The following is an 18,864-nucleotide window of genomic DNA, read 5'->3' on the forward strand; positions in this document are numbered from 1 at the left end:
ATTGAAAGAAAATTAATTAGAAGTTGGCCGGCGGGGCAGGATTGGGCGAGGTGGGTCAGACATGCCCTGGAGCAAACCTCCAGCAGTCCCTCCCGGCCAGCCACACCTGGGGCAGCGCTGCGGCTTGAAGGGCATCTGCAGAGTGAGCAGGGTCCTTCCAACAGGTGGGGATCAGGCTGGAACCGGCTCTCTAACGTCCCCTGAGGGGTCTCAGAGTGTGAGAGGGCACTCTGCAAAGTTGCTGTCATACAGGGTGTGGAACATAAACGCAAGTGTGCAATAAACCAGATTTGGGGCCAACAGTGCCCCAGCAACAACATAACCCATGGCCAAAGGTGGAATCACGCGGCCCCACAAGGAATCGGGCTCCCTCCTCTCTGGTTCCGGGGTGCATCACCCAAGAACCACTGCTGCCATATTACTGAAACTCGGAAGCTCCTGCATTGAGCGTCTGCCCCCTGAAGGTCAGTGCGTGTCATACCTACCAGCCGGTAGGATGGTCGCTTAGCCTTTTATATATATAGACTAGGGGCCCGGTGCACGAAATTCGTGCACTGGGGGTCGGGGGTTCCTCAGTCCAACCTTTCCCCTCTCACATACTGGGAGCCCTCAGGGGATGTCCTACTGACGGCTTAGGCCCGCGCCCCACAGGGAGCGTACCTAAGCCGCAGTCTGGCCTCCCTTTTTGGGAGGCAACTGGGCTGGTCAGGGGAAGGCACCAGCCCCATCACCCCGCTGCTGCAGCCACTGTCAGTCACTGCAGCCACCAAGGTGTTTTCATCAACACGGACTCCAGTCCCTTCACCAAGAAAAAATGACAACTTTCTTTAGGCATTTTCAAGATGTGTCTTTCATAGGATATGGATTTCTTTATTTATTTTTTATCCTCACCTGAGGGTATGTTTCCATTGACTTTTAGAGAATGTGGAAGAGAAAGGGAAAGACAGAGAGAAACACTTTGATTGGTTGCCTCCTGCATGAGCCCTGATCTGGGCCCCGGCCAGGGAGGAGCCTGCAACCTAGGTACATGCCTTTGATCAGAATCAAACCCAGACCCTGCTGTCTGCAGGCTAGGGCAGGATATGACATTTCTTAGCCTTCCAGCAGCAGACCTTCATTTTTTTCTCCAGAAGTGTGGTGGAAAAACCCTAGATCACCTTTTTGAATTCTTATTACCCAAGTTACTAAGAATATTACCAGTGGCATACAGGAAGCTTAGCCAATGTGCAGTCAGAAAAGGTGTTTCCTCTATATTTCACACCAATGGAGGGCTGGGCCCTGCCCAGGTCTAAAGCCTCTGGCCGAAGCTTTAGGCCTGGGCAGGCCTCTCCAGCTCCCTCTGATCACCGGCTCAGCCCCTGCCCAGGCCTGCCCAGACCGAAAGCCTCTTGGGCAGGAGCGGACCCCAAGCCCCCTACAATCAATTGCAGGGGGTCCGCTCCTGCCCAGGCCAAAAGCAGACCCCCAGCTCCCTGCCCAGGCAATCGATCGCAGGGTGTCTGCTGGTGTACCTGGCCGAAGCAATCTCCAGCTCCCTGGGATCGATTGCAAGGGGTCCACACGTGCACCAGGCCGAAAGCAGACCCCCAGCTCCCTGCCCAGGTGATCAATCGCAGGGGGTCTGCTGGTGTACCAGGCCAAAGAAACCCCCAGCTCCTTGCAATCGATGGCAGGGGGTCCACTCATGCACCAGGCCAAAAGCCTCCGCCGGAGCGAACACCCAGCTCCCTGCTTTCGATGGCAGGGTGTCCGCTCGCCATGCCCACCATCCAATCAGAGCGAGGAGCTGGGTGTCTGCCACCTCTGGCGGAGGCTTTCGGTCTGATGCCAGAGCGGACCCCAGCTCCCTGCAATCCATCGCAGGGGGTCAGCTCAGGGTGCCTATGTATGCAAATTAACCACCATCTTGGTCGGGTTTATTTGCATACTTGCTCTGATTGGATGATGGATGTGGCTTGGCTGATGGGCGTGGAGTGGTCGTAGCGAAGGTGCAGTCAATTTGCATATTACTGTTTTATTAGGTAGGATATGCATAGCCCATTGACAGAGTCAACAGTGTGGTGAAGGCCTCGGGTGGGGTGGGAGCTGGCTGGAGGGCAAAGGGGGGAAATGGGAGACATCTATAATCTTATATAATAAAAGGCTAATATGCAAATCGACCGAACAGCAGAACAACCAGTCACTATGACGCTCACTGACCACCAGGGGCAGACGCTCTCTGCAGGAGCTGCCCCCTGGTGGTCAGTGCGCTCCCTCAGCCAGAAGCCGGGCTCACAGCTGGCGAGCACAGCTGCAGTGGCGGAAGCCTCTCCCGCCTCCACGGCAGCACTAAGGATGTCTGACTGACTGCTTAGGCCCGCTCCCCATGGGGAATGGGCCTAAGCCATCAGTCGGACATCCCCCCAAGGGCTCCCACACTGCGAGAGTGCGCAGGCCGGGCTGAGGGACACCCCTCCTCCCCCAATGCATAAACAAACAAACAAACAAAAACAAAAACAAACTTCTGAAATGATAAACCCCAATTATGGAGCTAAGTCATAACATATTTTTTTAAATCTTTCAAGTACATTGCCACAAAATCTTTTAGAAAATCCATATAATAGTCAAAATAAGAAAGATTTGCAGGCAGGCAGGGATTCCCACAGCCGGCTCAGTTCCCGAAGAGCAGCATCTGCTGGGAGCATGCCTAGCCCACACGAGGCTGGCATACTGCAGTGTGGCGGCCTCCTCGCCCCGCTCCCAATGCTGCTCCTTGAAAACACCGTAAGGCATTATGGCTTTCTTGTACAACACCTGCAGCCGATCAGGGTCCCTGCTGTGACCTTCATCCCTGCTTCCGGGTCCTGGTTGAAACCGCAGTACTTGGAGTTCTCAAGGGAAGGCAGGCACTGCTGGATGGGCACCCAAATGTATGTCTCAGGACACAGCCAGTCGGAAGGTGTGTAATGACCCTTATATGTCCTCTTGGGACACGAATGAATGTAGAAACCCATATAATAATAGCTGAGTTGAGATACTTTTTCATGAAGTTGCCTAGTGAAAGCAATTTCTCGTAGTACATGGTGGACACCCAAGGACAGAAACGAATAATCAGGATCATAGTACAAATACACAGAGGACACACAGTATGGAAGGATGTCAATCACCCCACAGCGATGATCTTTCGGTCCAACCAGTATTGCTGGTGAAATGAGCCATAGCCCACAATCTGGTCCTTTCGGGGGATTCTCTGGCTCCAAAGGTGAGGTGCAAAGGAATCCTGTGAACTGGCTGACCGTGGGCTCCTCAGGTAAGTGGTTGTGAACGTTTTTATACCTGGTAACGTGTATATACCTGGAACGACTCCAGCATTGTGACTTTAAACTGAGAACTTGGTGGAGGTGATCTCACCACCCTCAGCTCTAACTCATGTGATGCATCCTCTGGAAAAGATTCAAACATTAACTCTTCCAGCGATTTGGGCTGGTTGGGTTTGGCCTTCGGTTCCCGTGGAGCCTGGAAGCGCTTGGGCGCCCGGCCAGGCTCCGCTGCATGAGCTTTAACCTCTTCCTCTCCTTCCGGATTTCCTTTGCTTTTTGACATGGAGGCTTACTCAAATCTACCCCTTTGTCTGGCTTAGGAACCGTGTGCCCTTCCGTGTGCACTGCGTGGGACGGTTCACCCGAGTCCAACTCCTCTTCTTTGTCTTGTGACTGAGTACATTCATTAGATTCCTCTTTCTTTGTGCTTTTCCCTTCCTTCTTTGCTTCCCTCTCTAAGCTCTCTTTGAGGTTATCACTGAGCTTTCTGAGGTCACACTGTATACCCAATTTATTTATTAATGCCATGTCACTGGGGGCGGCATCCTCCATGGTGGGCTCCATAAGCTCATCCTCACAATTTCCTTTGGAAATTTCCCCTTTAGCCAGAAATTGCAACATTTTTTTTAAAACCTTCTTGTGAGATTTTGATGGCTGGAACTGTACAGATCGGCACCTTATCGTGTACTGAAGACAACCACGTTTGATTCATCACAGGCTTGTACACATACTTCCCACTTCTTTGCCATTGTCTGTCTATCAGATCCTGATAGTCCTGCACTGTCATGGAATGCGCCCACATGCCGTTGGAGAGGCTTCCCGACTCGCTCTTGCAGTAACGCAGCGCCAGGGGCCCGACCCAGATGTTGTGTTTCTTACAAATTGAAGGGAAGACCCTCCATCAACAAAATGATTATGACTTGCTTTATTACGGAGGGCTATTAAATTCATTCAAACATTAGTGTAAATTTCTTTCTCTGTTTAAATCAAATGTCATTTAGGATTCTGTGGGAAATTGGCCTTTGGCATCATATCAGATACTGTTTCTTGTAATTCCCATTAGCCATATCCCTACTTCCATTCCTTTTAAACAGAACCCCGATTTTGTTCACATTTTGGTAGCAAAGTACGCAGAGCTATACGCTCAGCCGTAGAAGATGAATCACAATTACTCACATCAAGTTCTCCTTCGAGTTACCAGTTTAGTGGTGGGCAGATGACCCAGTTCTAGACAATATCTTGATAGGATATCTGTGGGGTCACCTTCTGGATAAGGTTTTCTTCATTGATTTATAAAAAAGAAGACAAAACATTCCAGGAAAACTCTCATTATGCCTAATTTTGGATGCACTTCTGTGAGACTTAGATGCCTGTAGCTTCAATAGCCATCTTTGGGCACTAGAGAACAAAAAAGAAAGAAAGAAAACCAAGCCTCTGACACTAGCTGACTGGAAAGATGGAGAGTTTGGGACCTTGAGTATATTACTGAGCAACTTATTAACCAACCCAAGAACTACTTTCCTCCAGATTTCTTGTCATGTGAGATGTCTGTAATATAAATAATTTTTTGTTGAGTAACCTGTTACTTAGAGCCAAAATATATTCTACCTGACATAGATATAAAAAGTTTACATTTGTGGGTGGTCAGTACATCTTGGAGAGACCTGAATAAGCCAAGACTTGTATGGGGCACTGGATTACTAACCCAGGGAGTGTGTCAAGTAGGTAAGTCAGAGAAGTGACCTTAATGTACTCACATCAAGTGCCAACTTTCAACTACAATCATCTCTTTGTAAATACAGAAGAACTCTAGTTCTCAAAGTTGTATAAACAATAAAAAATTCCAAACCTAACCAAATCACCGGTCTGTGTGACCCAACATGCCTTTCTGAATGTGCACATATTTCTGTGGCCTCAGATCAAGTAAATGTTTCTACACTATTCCATGTACCTTGTCAACTACCCAACACCTTGAACTGTATAAAACAGAAACACAATGAGTAAAGTGGAAACAGCACTAGATTTGAAATCAAAGCCCTAGTAGTGATTTCTGGCTCTACTAATTACTAGATCTAAAATTTTAGGTTTCAATTTTCTCATTTGAAAAATTGAGATAATAATACTTATATCATGAAGTTTTATTAGCATTGAATGTTATAGTGTAAAAATGTATATATATATTTTATAAAATAACATACAGAGCAAACTGTGTAACGACATACTGTAAGCAGTTATTTGTAACATGAATGAATGATTCTTTCATTCGCTATAAAAGCTGGAGTAGACTTGACAAAAGTCAATCATCTTTTCAAGTTTGAGGAAGCCTTCTTTGCAGACTATGCCCAATGCCATAGTGGAGACACAAAACCAAAGAACAGCATATGCCAAAATACTTGCATTTGTGGAGACCTTAAATTTAATTGTTATTTTATTCTATTAATATAAAAGTATGCCATTTATTTGTTGGAATTTATTATACAAAAACCTGACAGTCATTATAAGAAAAGAGAACAGACCAATATTCCTCATGAAGGAAGATTTTAAGATTGTAAACACATTTTTAACAAGTAAAAAGATATATATATATATGCTTACATCTTAACTTAGTAAGGTTTATCTCAGGAATAGAGGATAATAAATACAAGGTTAATTTAACATTCAAACTCAATTACTGTAATTCACCATATTAACAAACTAAAAGAGAAAAAGTGTGAAATATCAACAGCTCCACAAAGATCATTTGACAAAAAACTGCATCTATTCCTAATCAACTGTTCAACAAACTAAAAATTGAATGGTATTTCTGCAATCTGATAAGAGGAAAAAAATTGCAGGAATCTATGAAAAAAATTATACCTAAAGATAGTCAAATAGACAATAAGACAAAATGGAAATCATACTTAATAATAAAAGACTGAATGGTTTCCCTCCACCCACCCTCTCTACTAAATCAGGAAACCACCGGTCACACCCACCTTCATCTCTCCAATTAAAAAATCAACTGTATTTCGCTACACTAGAAATGTACAATATGAAACCAAAAGTAGGCATAATTATAAAATGGTCTCCAAAATTCCATCCCAATAGTGTACATGACTTATATCATTTCATCCACTGGAATGTGAAGGACATTATCAAAATGATGGATTTCACTCCATGATTAAGTTACACCTATGGCAAAAGTTAATTTACAGATGTAATTAAGATCTCCCAAATCAGTTTATTTTGAGTTCATTAAAATGGAGCTTGTCTGGTTGGGTCTGACTTAATCAAATGAAACCTTCAAAAAGCATGAATACATTTCTCTTGTTGGCCTCAAAGAAGATGGAAGCAGCCAGGAGTTCAAAAGCTACAAGGACCTGAAATCTGCAGCCCACCTGAATGAACTGGAGGAGCACCCTGAGCCTCAGATGGGAATGCAGCCTTGGCTGACCCATTGACTGTAATCACGTGAGTCCTGAGTTAGTGGATCCAACTAACCCATTCCTAGACCCTTGACCCATGTAAACTGTGAGGTAATCACTGTGTGATATTTAAGCCATTAAGTTTGTGGTATTATTTCTCAGCAATAGAAAACTTATCTAGACACCATTTATAATAGCATCGAAAATATGAAATAATTGGAGATATATCTGACAAAAGATGTGAAAGACCTATAACGTGAAAGGTTCAAACTATTGCTAAGAAAAATTAAGCCTAAAGAAATGGAGATATACTAGTATATCATCTTCATGGGAAGATGGAAAACTTATTGTTGATAAGACATCAATTCCTCTTCAAATCAATCTATTTCAATTCAATCCCAATCCATATTGCAGCATTCTAAAATTCATGTGGAAATGCAAAGGACCTAGAATAAACAAAGCAACTTTGAGAAAGAAGAATAAGTTGAACAGTAACACTTCAAGTATCCAAGACCTACACAGCTATAGCAATTATACATAAAGAAGTAAAATAGACAATAAGACAAAATGGAAAGTCTAGAAAAACACCCACATATGTAAATAACTGATTTTCAACAAAGATACAAAGCAATTAAATGGAGGAAGGGTATTCTTTTCAGCAAATGGTGCCAGAACAAGTGGATATCCATAGGCAAAAAGAGAACTTTGATCTACCCCTCACACTATATTAAAAAATAACTTAGCCCTAGCCAGTCTGGCTCAGTGGATAGAGCTTGGGCCCTTGAACTGAAGAGTCCTAGCTTCCATTCTGGTCAAAGTCACGTACCTTGGTTGCAGGCCGGGGCTTTGGTTGGGGGAGGCAATCAATCAATGTGTCTCTCTCATATCAATGTTTCTCTCTCTCTGTCTCTTTCCCTCCCTTCCACTCTCTCTAAAAATCAATGGAAAAATATCCTCAGGTGAGGATTAACAACACCAACAAAAGTAACTTAAAATGATTCATATATATATGGGGAGCGGGCCTAAGCCATCAGTCGGACATCCTTAGTGGTGGGCTGATAGGGTGATGGCGCCCGCCAGCGAGCAGCCGGCTCCCCCCCCATCGCCCCACCCCCGTTGCCAGCCGCCACCCCCCAATCACCGTCCCCTCCCTCTTCCCACTGGCACCCACCTTGGCTGGCCTGGCGCCGCCCACTCACTGGCCCTGCACCCCCCCCCCCCCCCTCGTCTTTCTGCTGTTCGGTCGATTTGCATATTAGGCTTTCATTATATAGGATATCCTATATAATAAAAGGCTAATATGCAAATTGTCCCTTTGACCAGGAGTTCGACCAGCAGGCAGACCGGCCAACTGCCCATGTCCCCTCCCCCTGGCCAGACTGCCGGGACCCCACCCATGCACAAATTCATGCACTGGGCCTCATACACACACACACACACACACACACACACACACACACACACTAAGTGGCCAGATTATTATGCGTTCAGAGATCATAATAATCTGGCCACTCAGTGTATATATATAAATGTAAAACCTAAAACTATAAAACCAGAAGAAAACACAGTAGTAAACTTTGTGACCTTGGGTTTGGCAAAGGTTTTTAATTATGACACCAAAATCACAATTCATAAAAATATAAATTGATAAATTAGACTATCAATATTAAAACATCTGCTCTTCAAAGGACAATGTTGAGAACTTAAAGATAAGGCATGGACTATGAAAAAATATTTTCTAATCACATATGTGACAATGGACTTGTGTCAGAATTCATAATGAACTTTCAAAATTTAATAATAAGGAAATAAAAATTCAATTTTAAAGAATCAAACTTGACAAAGATAGGGAGAGGGCAGATAAGCACATGAAAAGATAATCAGTGTCAGTCATTAGGGAAATGCAATTAAAACCACAATGAGATACCACTACATACCTATTAAAATTGCTAAAATTAAAATTAGAACTGAAATAAACTACTGGTGAGAATGTAAGGTGATACAACCACTTTGGAAAATTGTTTAGTAGTTAAATATACATCTACTAATTTATCCAGGCATTTCATTTGTAGGTATTTACCCAGGAGAAACTAAAACATATGTTGATACAAAACTTGTGCACACATTTGAACAGTAGCTTTATTTATAATATCAAAAAACTGGAAACAATCCAAATGTTCATCAACAGGTAAATGGATAAACAGTGGTATATGCATACAATGGATTACTATTACTACTCAGCAATAAAAAGAACAAATGAATGACACATACTACAATATAGATAAATCTTAAAATAATTATGCTGACTGAAATAAACGATGAAAAAAGCATATGCTGCATTATATAAAATTCTAAGAAATAAAAATGAAGGTAAATAAATTTAGCATCCAGATCTTCACATATAATATCATTTTCCAATAAATGGGTGATTCTTCGACTAAGGCAGGAAATACACAAGATGTGTCCAGAGTATCTTGTAATGCAAGAAAATAAGAAATGCCCTGGCTGGTGTGGCCCAGTTGCTTGAGCATCATCCCAAGTACCAAGAGGTCACTGGTTTGATTCCAGGTCAGCACATATGCCTGGGTTGTGGGCGTGATCCCCAGTGTGGGGCATGCAGGAGACAGCTGATCTATGATTCTCTCTCAACATTGATGTTTCTACTTCTCTCTCCCTCTTCTTTCCTCTCTGAAATCAATAAAAATGTATTTTAAAAAATAAAATAGCCCAGCTGGTGGGCCTCGGTGGTTGAGCATCGACCAATGAACAGGTGGTCACTGATTCCCAGTCAGGGCACATGCCCAGATTGCAGGCACAATCCCTAGTGTAGGGCATGTAGGAGGCAGCTGATCAATGATTCTCTTTCATCATTGATGTTTCTTTCTCTCTCTCTCCCTCTGCCTTCCTCTCTGAAATCAATAAAAAAGTATTTTTAAAAATAATTTAAAAAAGTAAAATAGCCCTAGCTGGTTTGGTTCCGTGGATAGAGCTTGGGCCTTCGGACTAAAGGGTCCTGGGTTTGATTCCATTTTAAAGTGAGTGAACTATTTGGTATGTGGATTATACTCATTAAAGCATCTTGAATGGATTGGAAAGATGAAAGCCTAAAAACAGCAATAACAGCATTCTATATAATAAAAAGGTAATATGCAAATGGTCCTTACACCATGACAGTAATGACCGATCATCAGGAGGGCGGGGCAGTGAGCTACGAGTGCACAGGGCCACTAGTTAATAATAATGAACTAGTTGACCTCTCTAGCCTCATCCCCTATCCATAATGGCCTCACTGCAGTTCCTATTTGAGGTCCTGTGAACATGTTATATCTGCTTCTTGGAATTCTCTTCACCCCTCCTCTACATGCCTAACCCTTTATATCTAAAATTAGTCAGAGTAAGCTAACTGCTGGAATCAATTCCAAAATCCAGTCACCTAACAGCATATAGGTGGTATATTTCTCACTCATATAGACACTCCTCAGGTCATTCAGGGATCCAGGCTCTTTACCTCTACTGGCTTTGCCCATCCTGGAGTCTCTGTGTCTTCCACTGTACTCTGTACACCTGGCCGAGAGAACCTGTGGGGCATCGGCAGAGAGAGAACCTTGAGGAACTTTCCAAATGATTTTTCAAAGGAATTTTCCAAAGGAATTTTCCAAAGGAATTTTCCAAATGAACTTTCAGTTTTGAACATGGTATATTTCATATGATGTCAAGATACCCACTGGTCTTAGGTTCAGCACAGAGATTATAAGTTTAACTCTGTATCTCAAATATATTGTAGTAATCTCCCCCTCTCTCTACCACATCTTTATGAATTAAGAGGTGCTGTAAAAACTCAAAGGTAATTATTTTCAAGAATAATAATGTTGAAGAGAGAAAATACTGTTCAACATCTCTTTTAAGAAACTTATAATTTAGCAGCAGGATACAGGGGTGGGTAAAAGTAGGTTTACAGTTGTTTGTATGGAAAATCCTACCTAATAACAGACAAATATGTAAATTGACCATACCGCCAACACACCCACAAGCCACACCCACCATCCAATCAGAGCGAGCATGCAAATGAACCCAAACCAAGATGGCTACAGCCACAGAGAGCAAGGTTTCCTAGGTAACAGAGGAAGCCAAGCTTTCCGCCTGCCCTTGCCAGGCATAAGCCTCCATTCAAGCTACAAAGTTTCAATTATAGAAGGTAAACAAATTCAAACAAATGGCAGCAGAACGGAGCTTGAGAGAGCAGGCCAGGGTTGCAGCCGGCAACAGGGGAAGCAAAGCTTTTCGCACACCCTGGCCGGGCCCACCCACTTAAGGCAACAAAGTTTCAATTATAACCCCAACACAAATGGCTGCCGGCCTCGGAGGGAGCCTCAGGCTTGGCTCCGCTCCAGGCTACAAAGTTTCAATTGTAGAAGGAAAATAAATTCCAGATACCAGGGCCTCCACTTGGGTTGCCAGGGGGCGTGGCCCGCCTGCAAACCACCACAGGCCCCTCGCTCAGGCCACCCCACATCCCAAGGGAACCCCCATCCTGATCTGGGACACCCTTCAGGGCAAACCAGCTGGCCCCCACCCCTGTACCAGGCCTCTATTCTATCTAATAAAAGAGTAATATGCAGATTGATCATCACTGCAACACACAATATAGTTGCCCCCATGTGGTCAAAGATCCTGCCCCCATGTGGACACAAGATGGCCACCACAAGATGGCCAGCAGGGGAGGGCAGTTGGGAGGTACCAGGCCTGCAAGGGAGGGCAGTTGAGAAGGACCAGGCCTGCAAGGGAGGGCAGTTGGAGGTGATCAACCCTGCAGGAGAGGGCAGTTAGGGGTGACCAGGCCGGCAGAGGAGGGAAGTTGGAGGCAAACAGGCTGGCAGCAGAGTGGTTAGGGGGTGATCAGGCTGGCAGGCAGAAGTTGTTAGGGGCAATCAGGAAGGCAGGCAGGCGAGCAGTTGGGAGCCAGCAGTCCTGGATTGTGAGAGGGATGTCTGACTGCCCTTTTACAGGCAGTCGGACATCCTTTGAGGGGTCCCATATTGGAGAGGGTACAGGCTGGGCTGAGGGACAAACCCCCCCTCTGTGCACGAATTTCGTGAACTGGGCCTCTAGTCTATATATATAAAAGGCTAAGTGACTGACCGTCCGTCCATCCGATCACCCGACCAACTGGCCAGTACATATGATGCTCACTGGCAATTAAAAAATAAACATTGCCCTAACCGGTTTGGCTCAGTGGCTAGAGTGTCAGCCTGCGGACTGAAGGGTCCCAGGTTCGATTCTGGTCAAGGGCATGTACCTTGGTTGAGGGCACATCCCCAGTGGGGCCTGTGCAGGAGGCAGCTGATCGATGTTTCTAACTCTCTATTCCTCTCCCTTCCTCTCTGTAAAAATCAATATAATATATAAAAAAATAAAATAAAATAAAATAAAATAAACGTTGACTCGCACATGCATGATACATATAAAGCTCTCGCTGGTGCCAATCGCAGGCTTGTGTTTTGATCTGTCACTGTCGATCGTGAATTTGGTTGTTTTTGTTGACATTTCTATTATAGAGAAAGGGCAAATAGCGATATTAAAATATTTCTTCTAATTAATTTCCTTTCAATGTGCACAAATCTGTGCACTGGGCCACTAGTAACACAATAATTAATAAATAATGGTACAAGAATAAACTGTTTTTCCCATGCTCACAACTGTAAACCTACTTTTGCCCACCTCTGTATAAACTAAAGTTAAAGGAAACTTGGAATGAATTCCTCAGGACAAATAAATGACAAACAACATCCAAGCTTTCCTCGTAGGTAGAGAGGTGTTGTCATCTGTCTTCCACACCCAGACCTCTGCCACATTGTCCGAGAGGAGCAGGACATGTTGACTGTGGTAAGAGGAACTTGGAAGTACTCACTTTTATGGAAGTCATAAGAGAGAGGGAGAACCTCATATATTATTTAGGATCATCCTTGATTCATTTTTAAAAATACATTTTATTGATTTTTTTTACAGAGAAAAAGGGAGAGGGAAAGAGAGTTAGAAACATCGATGAGGGAGAAACATCGATCAGCTGCCCCTTGCACACCTCCAACTGGGGATGTGCCCGCAACCAAGGTACATGCCCTTGACCGGAATCGAACCTGGGACCTTTCAGTCTGCAGACCGACGCTCTACCCACTGAGCCAAACCGGTTAGGGCCATCCTCGATACATTTATTCTAAAACACACTATAGCCAAGTATCTCCCTCTATGTTAAAATGTCTACAAAACTGAAATCCTGAAAATCCAGCTGTTGGTGGAATCCGTTTGTTTTTTTTCCAGTTGGATTGGGCATAATTCTTAGCTGGCAGTACACAATCTCATACACCGACGAAGTGCCATCTCACAGCACCTGCTCGCTATTCAGAGTGGAATTCAGACTAGCGTTTGGGAATACCAAGTCCAGAATTTCAGATCAGGTCCGTCACTGGGGTAGGGGCGGGGCTTTGGGCGGGGCTTCCAGATGGGGCGGAGTCGTTATTAGAAAGCTGTGGGGCCAGCCCGGAGCCGTCCCTGCTCTCGAGGTAAGCCCTGTAACCATTGGAGCGAGCGAGGATCTGGTGTGTGAGCGGCAGCCTTCTCAATGACAGCGTTTCCCTGGGCCTTTGAGTGGAACCTGCAAACCTCGGGAGTTTCTTGGACTGCCCAGAAAAGGGAGCTGCGGCGAGCACTGTCGCCAACTACAGGGAGCCGGCAGGAACGCTACTCCTCTGGACCCCGGGCTGCACCTGAGCGGCCCAAGCAGCCTCCGGGTGTTAGCGAGAAGGGACGTGGGACGCAGCCAGGGGTGGGGAGCTGCGCGGCAGGCGCCGGTTTGAAGCCGGAGAAAAAGCCGGGAGACAGAGCCGCATCCAATTGCTTTCGAAGCCGCCGCCGCCGCCACTGGAGTGCCGACTTGTGAGTACTCTGAGCCTCCCGTCCTCAGACTCCGGTCGGAGAACTCTCCGGGAGAAGTCTCCCAGTTAGCACACGAGACCCCGACAATCCCTGTCCTGCTCTCCCACCCGCCCAGGGACGGAACCACCCTCACCTTCCCCTGCCGGCTACACGGAGGGGCCAGGGCAGTCGCTGACCAGCGCCGCCCCCTGCTGACCCAGGAGGTGGACATCCCCCACCCCCAACCCCGCCCGGTCCCGGTCACATTCAACACCTATTTTCTCCTCCAGCTGCTCCAAAAGCCCCGACACCCCCCCTCCTCCTTCCGCTGTCCCTCCTCCCCTAGAGTCAGGGGAGGAGAAAAGTGGAGTCAGGTCACGATGACAGAGCTGAAGGCAAAGGCTTCCCGGGCTCCCCACGTGGTGGGCGGCGCGCCCTCCCCCACCCAGGCCGGCTCTCCCCTGCTGGGACGCCCGCACGCCGGCCCCTTCCAGGCGAGCCAGACCTCGGACGCCGCGCCAGGCTCCCTGGGCGGGCTGCTCTTCCCTCGGCCCTGCCGGGGGCCCGACCCCGACGGGAAGGCGCTGGGCCAGCAGGCGCTGTCGGACGTGGAGGGGGTGTATCCCAGAGCTGAAGCCACAGGGGGTGCCGGGGGCGGCAGCTCCAGGCCCCCCGAGAAGGACAGCGGGCTGCTGGACAGTGTCTTGGACACGCTCCTGGCGCCCTCGGGTCCCGCGCAGAGCCACGCCGGCCCTCCCGCCTACGAGGCCAGCGGCCCCTGGTGCCTGTTTGGCCCCGAGCTTCCGGAAGGGCCTCCGGCTGTCCCCGCCACCCAGGGCGCGCTGCCCTCGCTCATGAGCCGTCCGGAGAGCAAGGCTGGCGACGGCTCCTACAAAGCGCTGCCCAGGGGGCTGTCACCGTCCCGGCCGCCGCTGCCCTCGGCCTCCGGCAACCAGCACTGGCCCGGGGCCGCGGTGAAGCCGGCCCCGCCGCCCGCCGCGCTGGAGGTGGAGGAGGGGGGCTCCGAGTGCCCGGGCTCGGTGGGCCCGCTCCTGAAGGGCAAGCCCCGGGCCCTGGGAGGCACGGCGGCCGAGGGAGGAGCCGCGGCCACGGCGCCCGGGGCGGCCGAAGGAGGCGTCGCCCTGGTCCCCAAGGAAGATGCCCGCTTTTCGGCGCCCCGGGTCGCCCTGGCAGAGCAAGACCCGCCCGCGGGGCCCGGGCGCCCCCCGGTGACCACCATGGTGATGGATTTTATCCACTTGCCCATCCTGCCCATCAACCCGGCCTTGCTGGCCGCCCGCACCCGGCAGCTGCTGGAGGGGGACAGCTCAGACGGCGGGGCCGCGGCGGTCAGCGCCTTGGCCCCGCCGCGGGGCTCCCCCTCGGCCACGTCCCCCCCGGGCGCCGCCGGCGACTTCCCCGACTGCGCGTACCCGCCCGACCCCGAGCCCAAGGACGACGCGTTCCCGCTCTACGGGGACTTCCAGCCGCCCGCCCTGAAGATCAAGGAGGAGGAGGAAGGCGCCGAGGCCGCCGCGCGCTCCCCGCGCCCCTACCTGGTGACCGGTGCCAGCCCCGCCGTCTTCCCGGATTTCCAGCTGGCGCCGCCGCCGCCGCTTCCTCCGCGAGCGCCGTCGTCCAGACCCGGGGAAGCGACGGTGGCGGCCGCCCCCGCCGGTGCCTCCGCCTCGTCCACGTCCCCGTCGGGGTCGGCCCTGGAGTGCATGCTGTACAAGGCGGAGGCCACGCCGCCCCACCAGGGCCCGTTCGCGCCGCAGCCCTGCAAGGCGCCGGGCGCGGGCCCCTGCGTGCTGCCGCGGGACGGCCTGCCCGCCGCCGCCGCCGCCTCCGCCTCCGTCTGCGCCGCCGGGGCGGGCCCCGCGCTCTACCCGCCGCTCGGCATCAACGGGATCCCGCAGCTCGGCTACCCCGCCGCCGTGCTCAAGGAGGGGCTGGCGCCGGTCTACCCGCCCTATCTCAACTACCTGAGGTGAGGGCCCGGGCGGGGCGCCCGCGCGTCCGGGAGGAGCGGCCCGCGGCTCCGGCCCTGCGCGCCGGCCACGGCTCCCCCGAGTGGCCGCGGGAGGCTGGGTGGCCGGGGCGGGGCGCCGCCGGAATTTGGCTTCCTTTCTCTTCCTTCCTCAGCTCGCTTTTTTTCGGGGGGGACACACAAAGGGTGCTCAGAATATGCCATTTTGGGAGCGTGCCTCCCGAAAACATTTTTTTTTTCTTCTTCTTCTTCTTCCAAATGTGCGAGATTCCCAGGCAGGACCAGACAGGGTGCCGCGAGTCGGGGGCCGTGTTCTCCTCTTAGGACTTTCGCTGGAGATGCCCGTCTTGGATTTCGGATGGTCCTCAGAACGGTCCGTGGGGCACCTTTCCCCCTGCTGCCGAGTGCCACTGGATGGAGGGTAGCAGCCAGAACCGTTCAATAGTCAGACGAATCTCCAGATTAAAATTAATTTGTGTAATATGCTTTAAATCAGAGATTTCAATATCAATTCACGGCAGTGCGGTGTATCCCAATATTGGTTTGGATTCACTCCAACTTTTCGCACAGGTTCTCAAAATCAATGTAACTTACATACTGAGGCAGTGGAATTTTAAAGAGAGAGAGAACCTTAAGTGCCGCGAATAGGCAAAACGGTGTCAATACGTTGAGCAATACCTTAAAATGACACAGGAGCTTGTTTGAGTAAACAATCATTACAGGGTTGAGTTCCAAAACTCGAATGAAAAGCATTGGTAAGTGCTATTGAGCTTTCCTGAACAACAACAACAACAAAAATGTATGTTATGTAATGTTCTTTTGCCTTAGTGCTGCTGATGAAAGGCTAATGATTTGTAAGTCTGATGAATCAAATAAGGGGTTTACTTTGCACATTTAATTGGCATGTCTTTTAAGTGTGTACATAATAGTTCTATTTTTAAAAATCCCCTTTCCTTCTGTCAATCCTGGGGTTAAGAAAACTTTGGTATTAGATAGGGTTGCACCTAAAAATAACTGGAGTACTTTGTTTTGCATTTCAAGGCCGGATTCAGAAGCCAGCCAGAGTCCGCAGTACAGCTTCGAGTCATTACCTCAGAAGATCTGTTTGATCTGTGGGGACGAAGCATCAGGATGTCATTATGGTGTCCTTACCTGTGGCAGCTGTAAGGTCTTCTTTAAACGGGCAATGGAAGGTAGGCGTCTATCTCCTGGTCCTTTATTGTTTGATTGTCCAACTGTAAATGGAGACCATCTAATATTTTATAGATGTCAGTTATCATCCTTCTAAGAAATGGAGACATTTCCATGTAATTTAAAACGTGCCGGTGTTTTCCATATTGTTTGTATTTATAGTACTCAAAGTTGAATGTAGTTGGATATTAGAATGGCATACTATTTGACTAACATTTTCAATATTAGGCACAAGTCATATTAATCTTGGGAACAATGCTATTATTGTTCATTAACTATTTAGCTTTAGAGAAACAGCTTTGTTCTAATTATATATTTATATTATATATAGTATATATTAAATTTTTGGTGAAAAGAAAAATGGTAAAAATCAAGATTATATATATGTAATTGTATGTATATATATATATGTATATGTATATATATATGCATATATATGATGCAGTTACAAGTTTTCTACATGATTTTGTCTTTTCCCTACATGAATATTTATGTAATAGTTGAAGAATGGTGATTCTAAACAATTTTTAAAATTTTTTGTTTACGATATTTTTGTAAGTGTGTGAGAACAGAGGAGTAAACAGTTTAAAGAAAATGAAAAATTTGGACACCACAACAATATAGTTTCTAAAGAAGTATTTTGCTTTAAGTAAGATTTTCATATTTTTAATGTCATCTAAATTACATATGTATCTAATGATTTTGAACTGGCTTGCACAGTGTATTTCAGACTTGTGCTTTCATAGAAAATGTTTTTTTAATTTGTCTTTCTAGTTACACTAAATGCTAATCAGCCACTCACATTTATATTTGAAGATAAAAATACATTTAAAGATCATTTCACATTTGAATTTTAACAATAAGTATTTTATAATGAGCTGAAATGAGTTTAGGGTTACCTCTGGAGTTCTGAGGTCACACTTAGACAAGAAACCAAAGATGTAAATGTCTGCTTTCTGTTGAGTTTTTGCATTTCAAGAATCTTGTGCTTATAAGTAGGAAAGGAGGGAGTGGGGAATTTTTATCTAAAAGGGGCTATATATTTACACCAAAGTAATACTAACCTAAATGACATTTAACCAAGACAATACAATTCCCTGTAGAAGCCTAACAGGTGATTCTTTGCACCTATTATGCCTTTTTGATGAAAATGATTCTCAACTATTTATTCATAGATTTGTACTCCTCCTACTGAAATTAATTCTTCATAAAAGTATTTGCTTTGTATATTACTAGAATTTTTTTCCCCACAAAGAATGAATGTATTTAACAGATGCTGAACATTATGCATTCAGGTTCAGGGATGTTTGATTGCATTTTAAAATTAATTGAGGGACAGTGAAAAAGAGCACATGAGAAAATGGGACAACCTAGAATAGCCTTAACTTTCCCATTGCCATCTTTTAGTCCTAGTTACAGTTGGAAGTCCTTTGTGTGGAAGAGTCAGCTCTCCAATGCGTATTTGGAGTTTCTGTTCCCATCTGACTTTGGTTCTGGTTTCCTGAAAATTTTCTTCTGCATTAATATATTTTCCTTCATTCTTACAGTCACCCTCCAAGAGACTAATTTTATAAGTGAATGACTGCTTAGAATACCCTAAAGGCCAGTTTATTCTAGCCCAGCTTCCTCTTTATACAGATAAGAAATTCCACATAAATCTGAGTTTCCAAAGGGCACACAAGTAGTTAATAGCTGATTGTTAGTCAACATAGACATTCTTTACTTGCAACGCTTCTTTTTCAGAGATTGTGTGCACAGGTAGATATATGATAAATGCTACTTAATCCTTGGAAGTTACTTCAAAAAGTACATATAGAACCAAGTGCTCCCTAACTAAATTACAAATGCTTTCACACTTTTATTATCAGACTAGCATCCAAAACCATAAAAAGAAGCCTTCCCAAGTTTACTCTTAGAAAGCATTTGTTGGACCCCTAATTTTGGCATGTCCTGTTTTAGTCTTGAGTAGTAGAAATGAAGCACCTTTATTTGGCAATATTTACAAAGGAGGACCCAAGATAAACGTTGATAACTCATTCATGAAACTAGAGCAAGATTATAAAACTATATG

At 46.6% G+C, this 18,864-nt stretch overlaps 1 protein-coding gene and 1 pseudogene across 1 annotated transcript in view; one reads left to right on the forward strand and one right to left on the reverse strand.

Moving 5' to 3' along the window:
* Positions 1-2,650: 2,650 nt before the first annotated feature.
* Positions 2,651-4,131, reverse strand: LOC103292955 (arginyl-tRNA--protein transferase 1-like; annotated as a pseudogene).
* A 9,861-nt stretch (positions 4,132-13,992) lies between these two features.
* Positions 13,993-18,864, forward strand: part of PGR (progesterone receptor) — a 78,088-nt gene continuing 73,216 nt past the window's right edge. Inside the window, exons 1-2 of the mRNA XM_054725132.1 lie at positions 13,993-15,602; positions 16,644-16,795. Of these exons, the coding sequence (XP_054581107.1) occupies positions 13,993-15,602; positions 16,644-16,795 (1,762 nt within the window). The remainder of the gene's footprint in view (positions 15,603-16,643; positions 16,796-18,864) is intronic.

Source organism: Eptesicus fuscus, chromosome 13, assembly GCF_027574615.1.
Source record: "Eptesicus fuscus isolate TK198812 chromosome 13, DD_ASM_mEF_20220401, whole genome shotgun sequence".
Taxonomy (NCBI): Eukaryota; Metazoa; Chordata; class Mammalia; order Chiroptera; family Vespertilionidae; genus Eptesicus; species Eptesicus fuscus.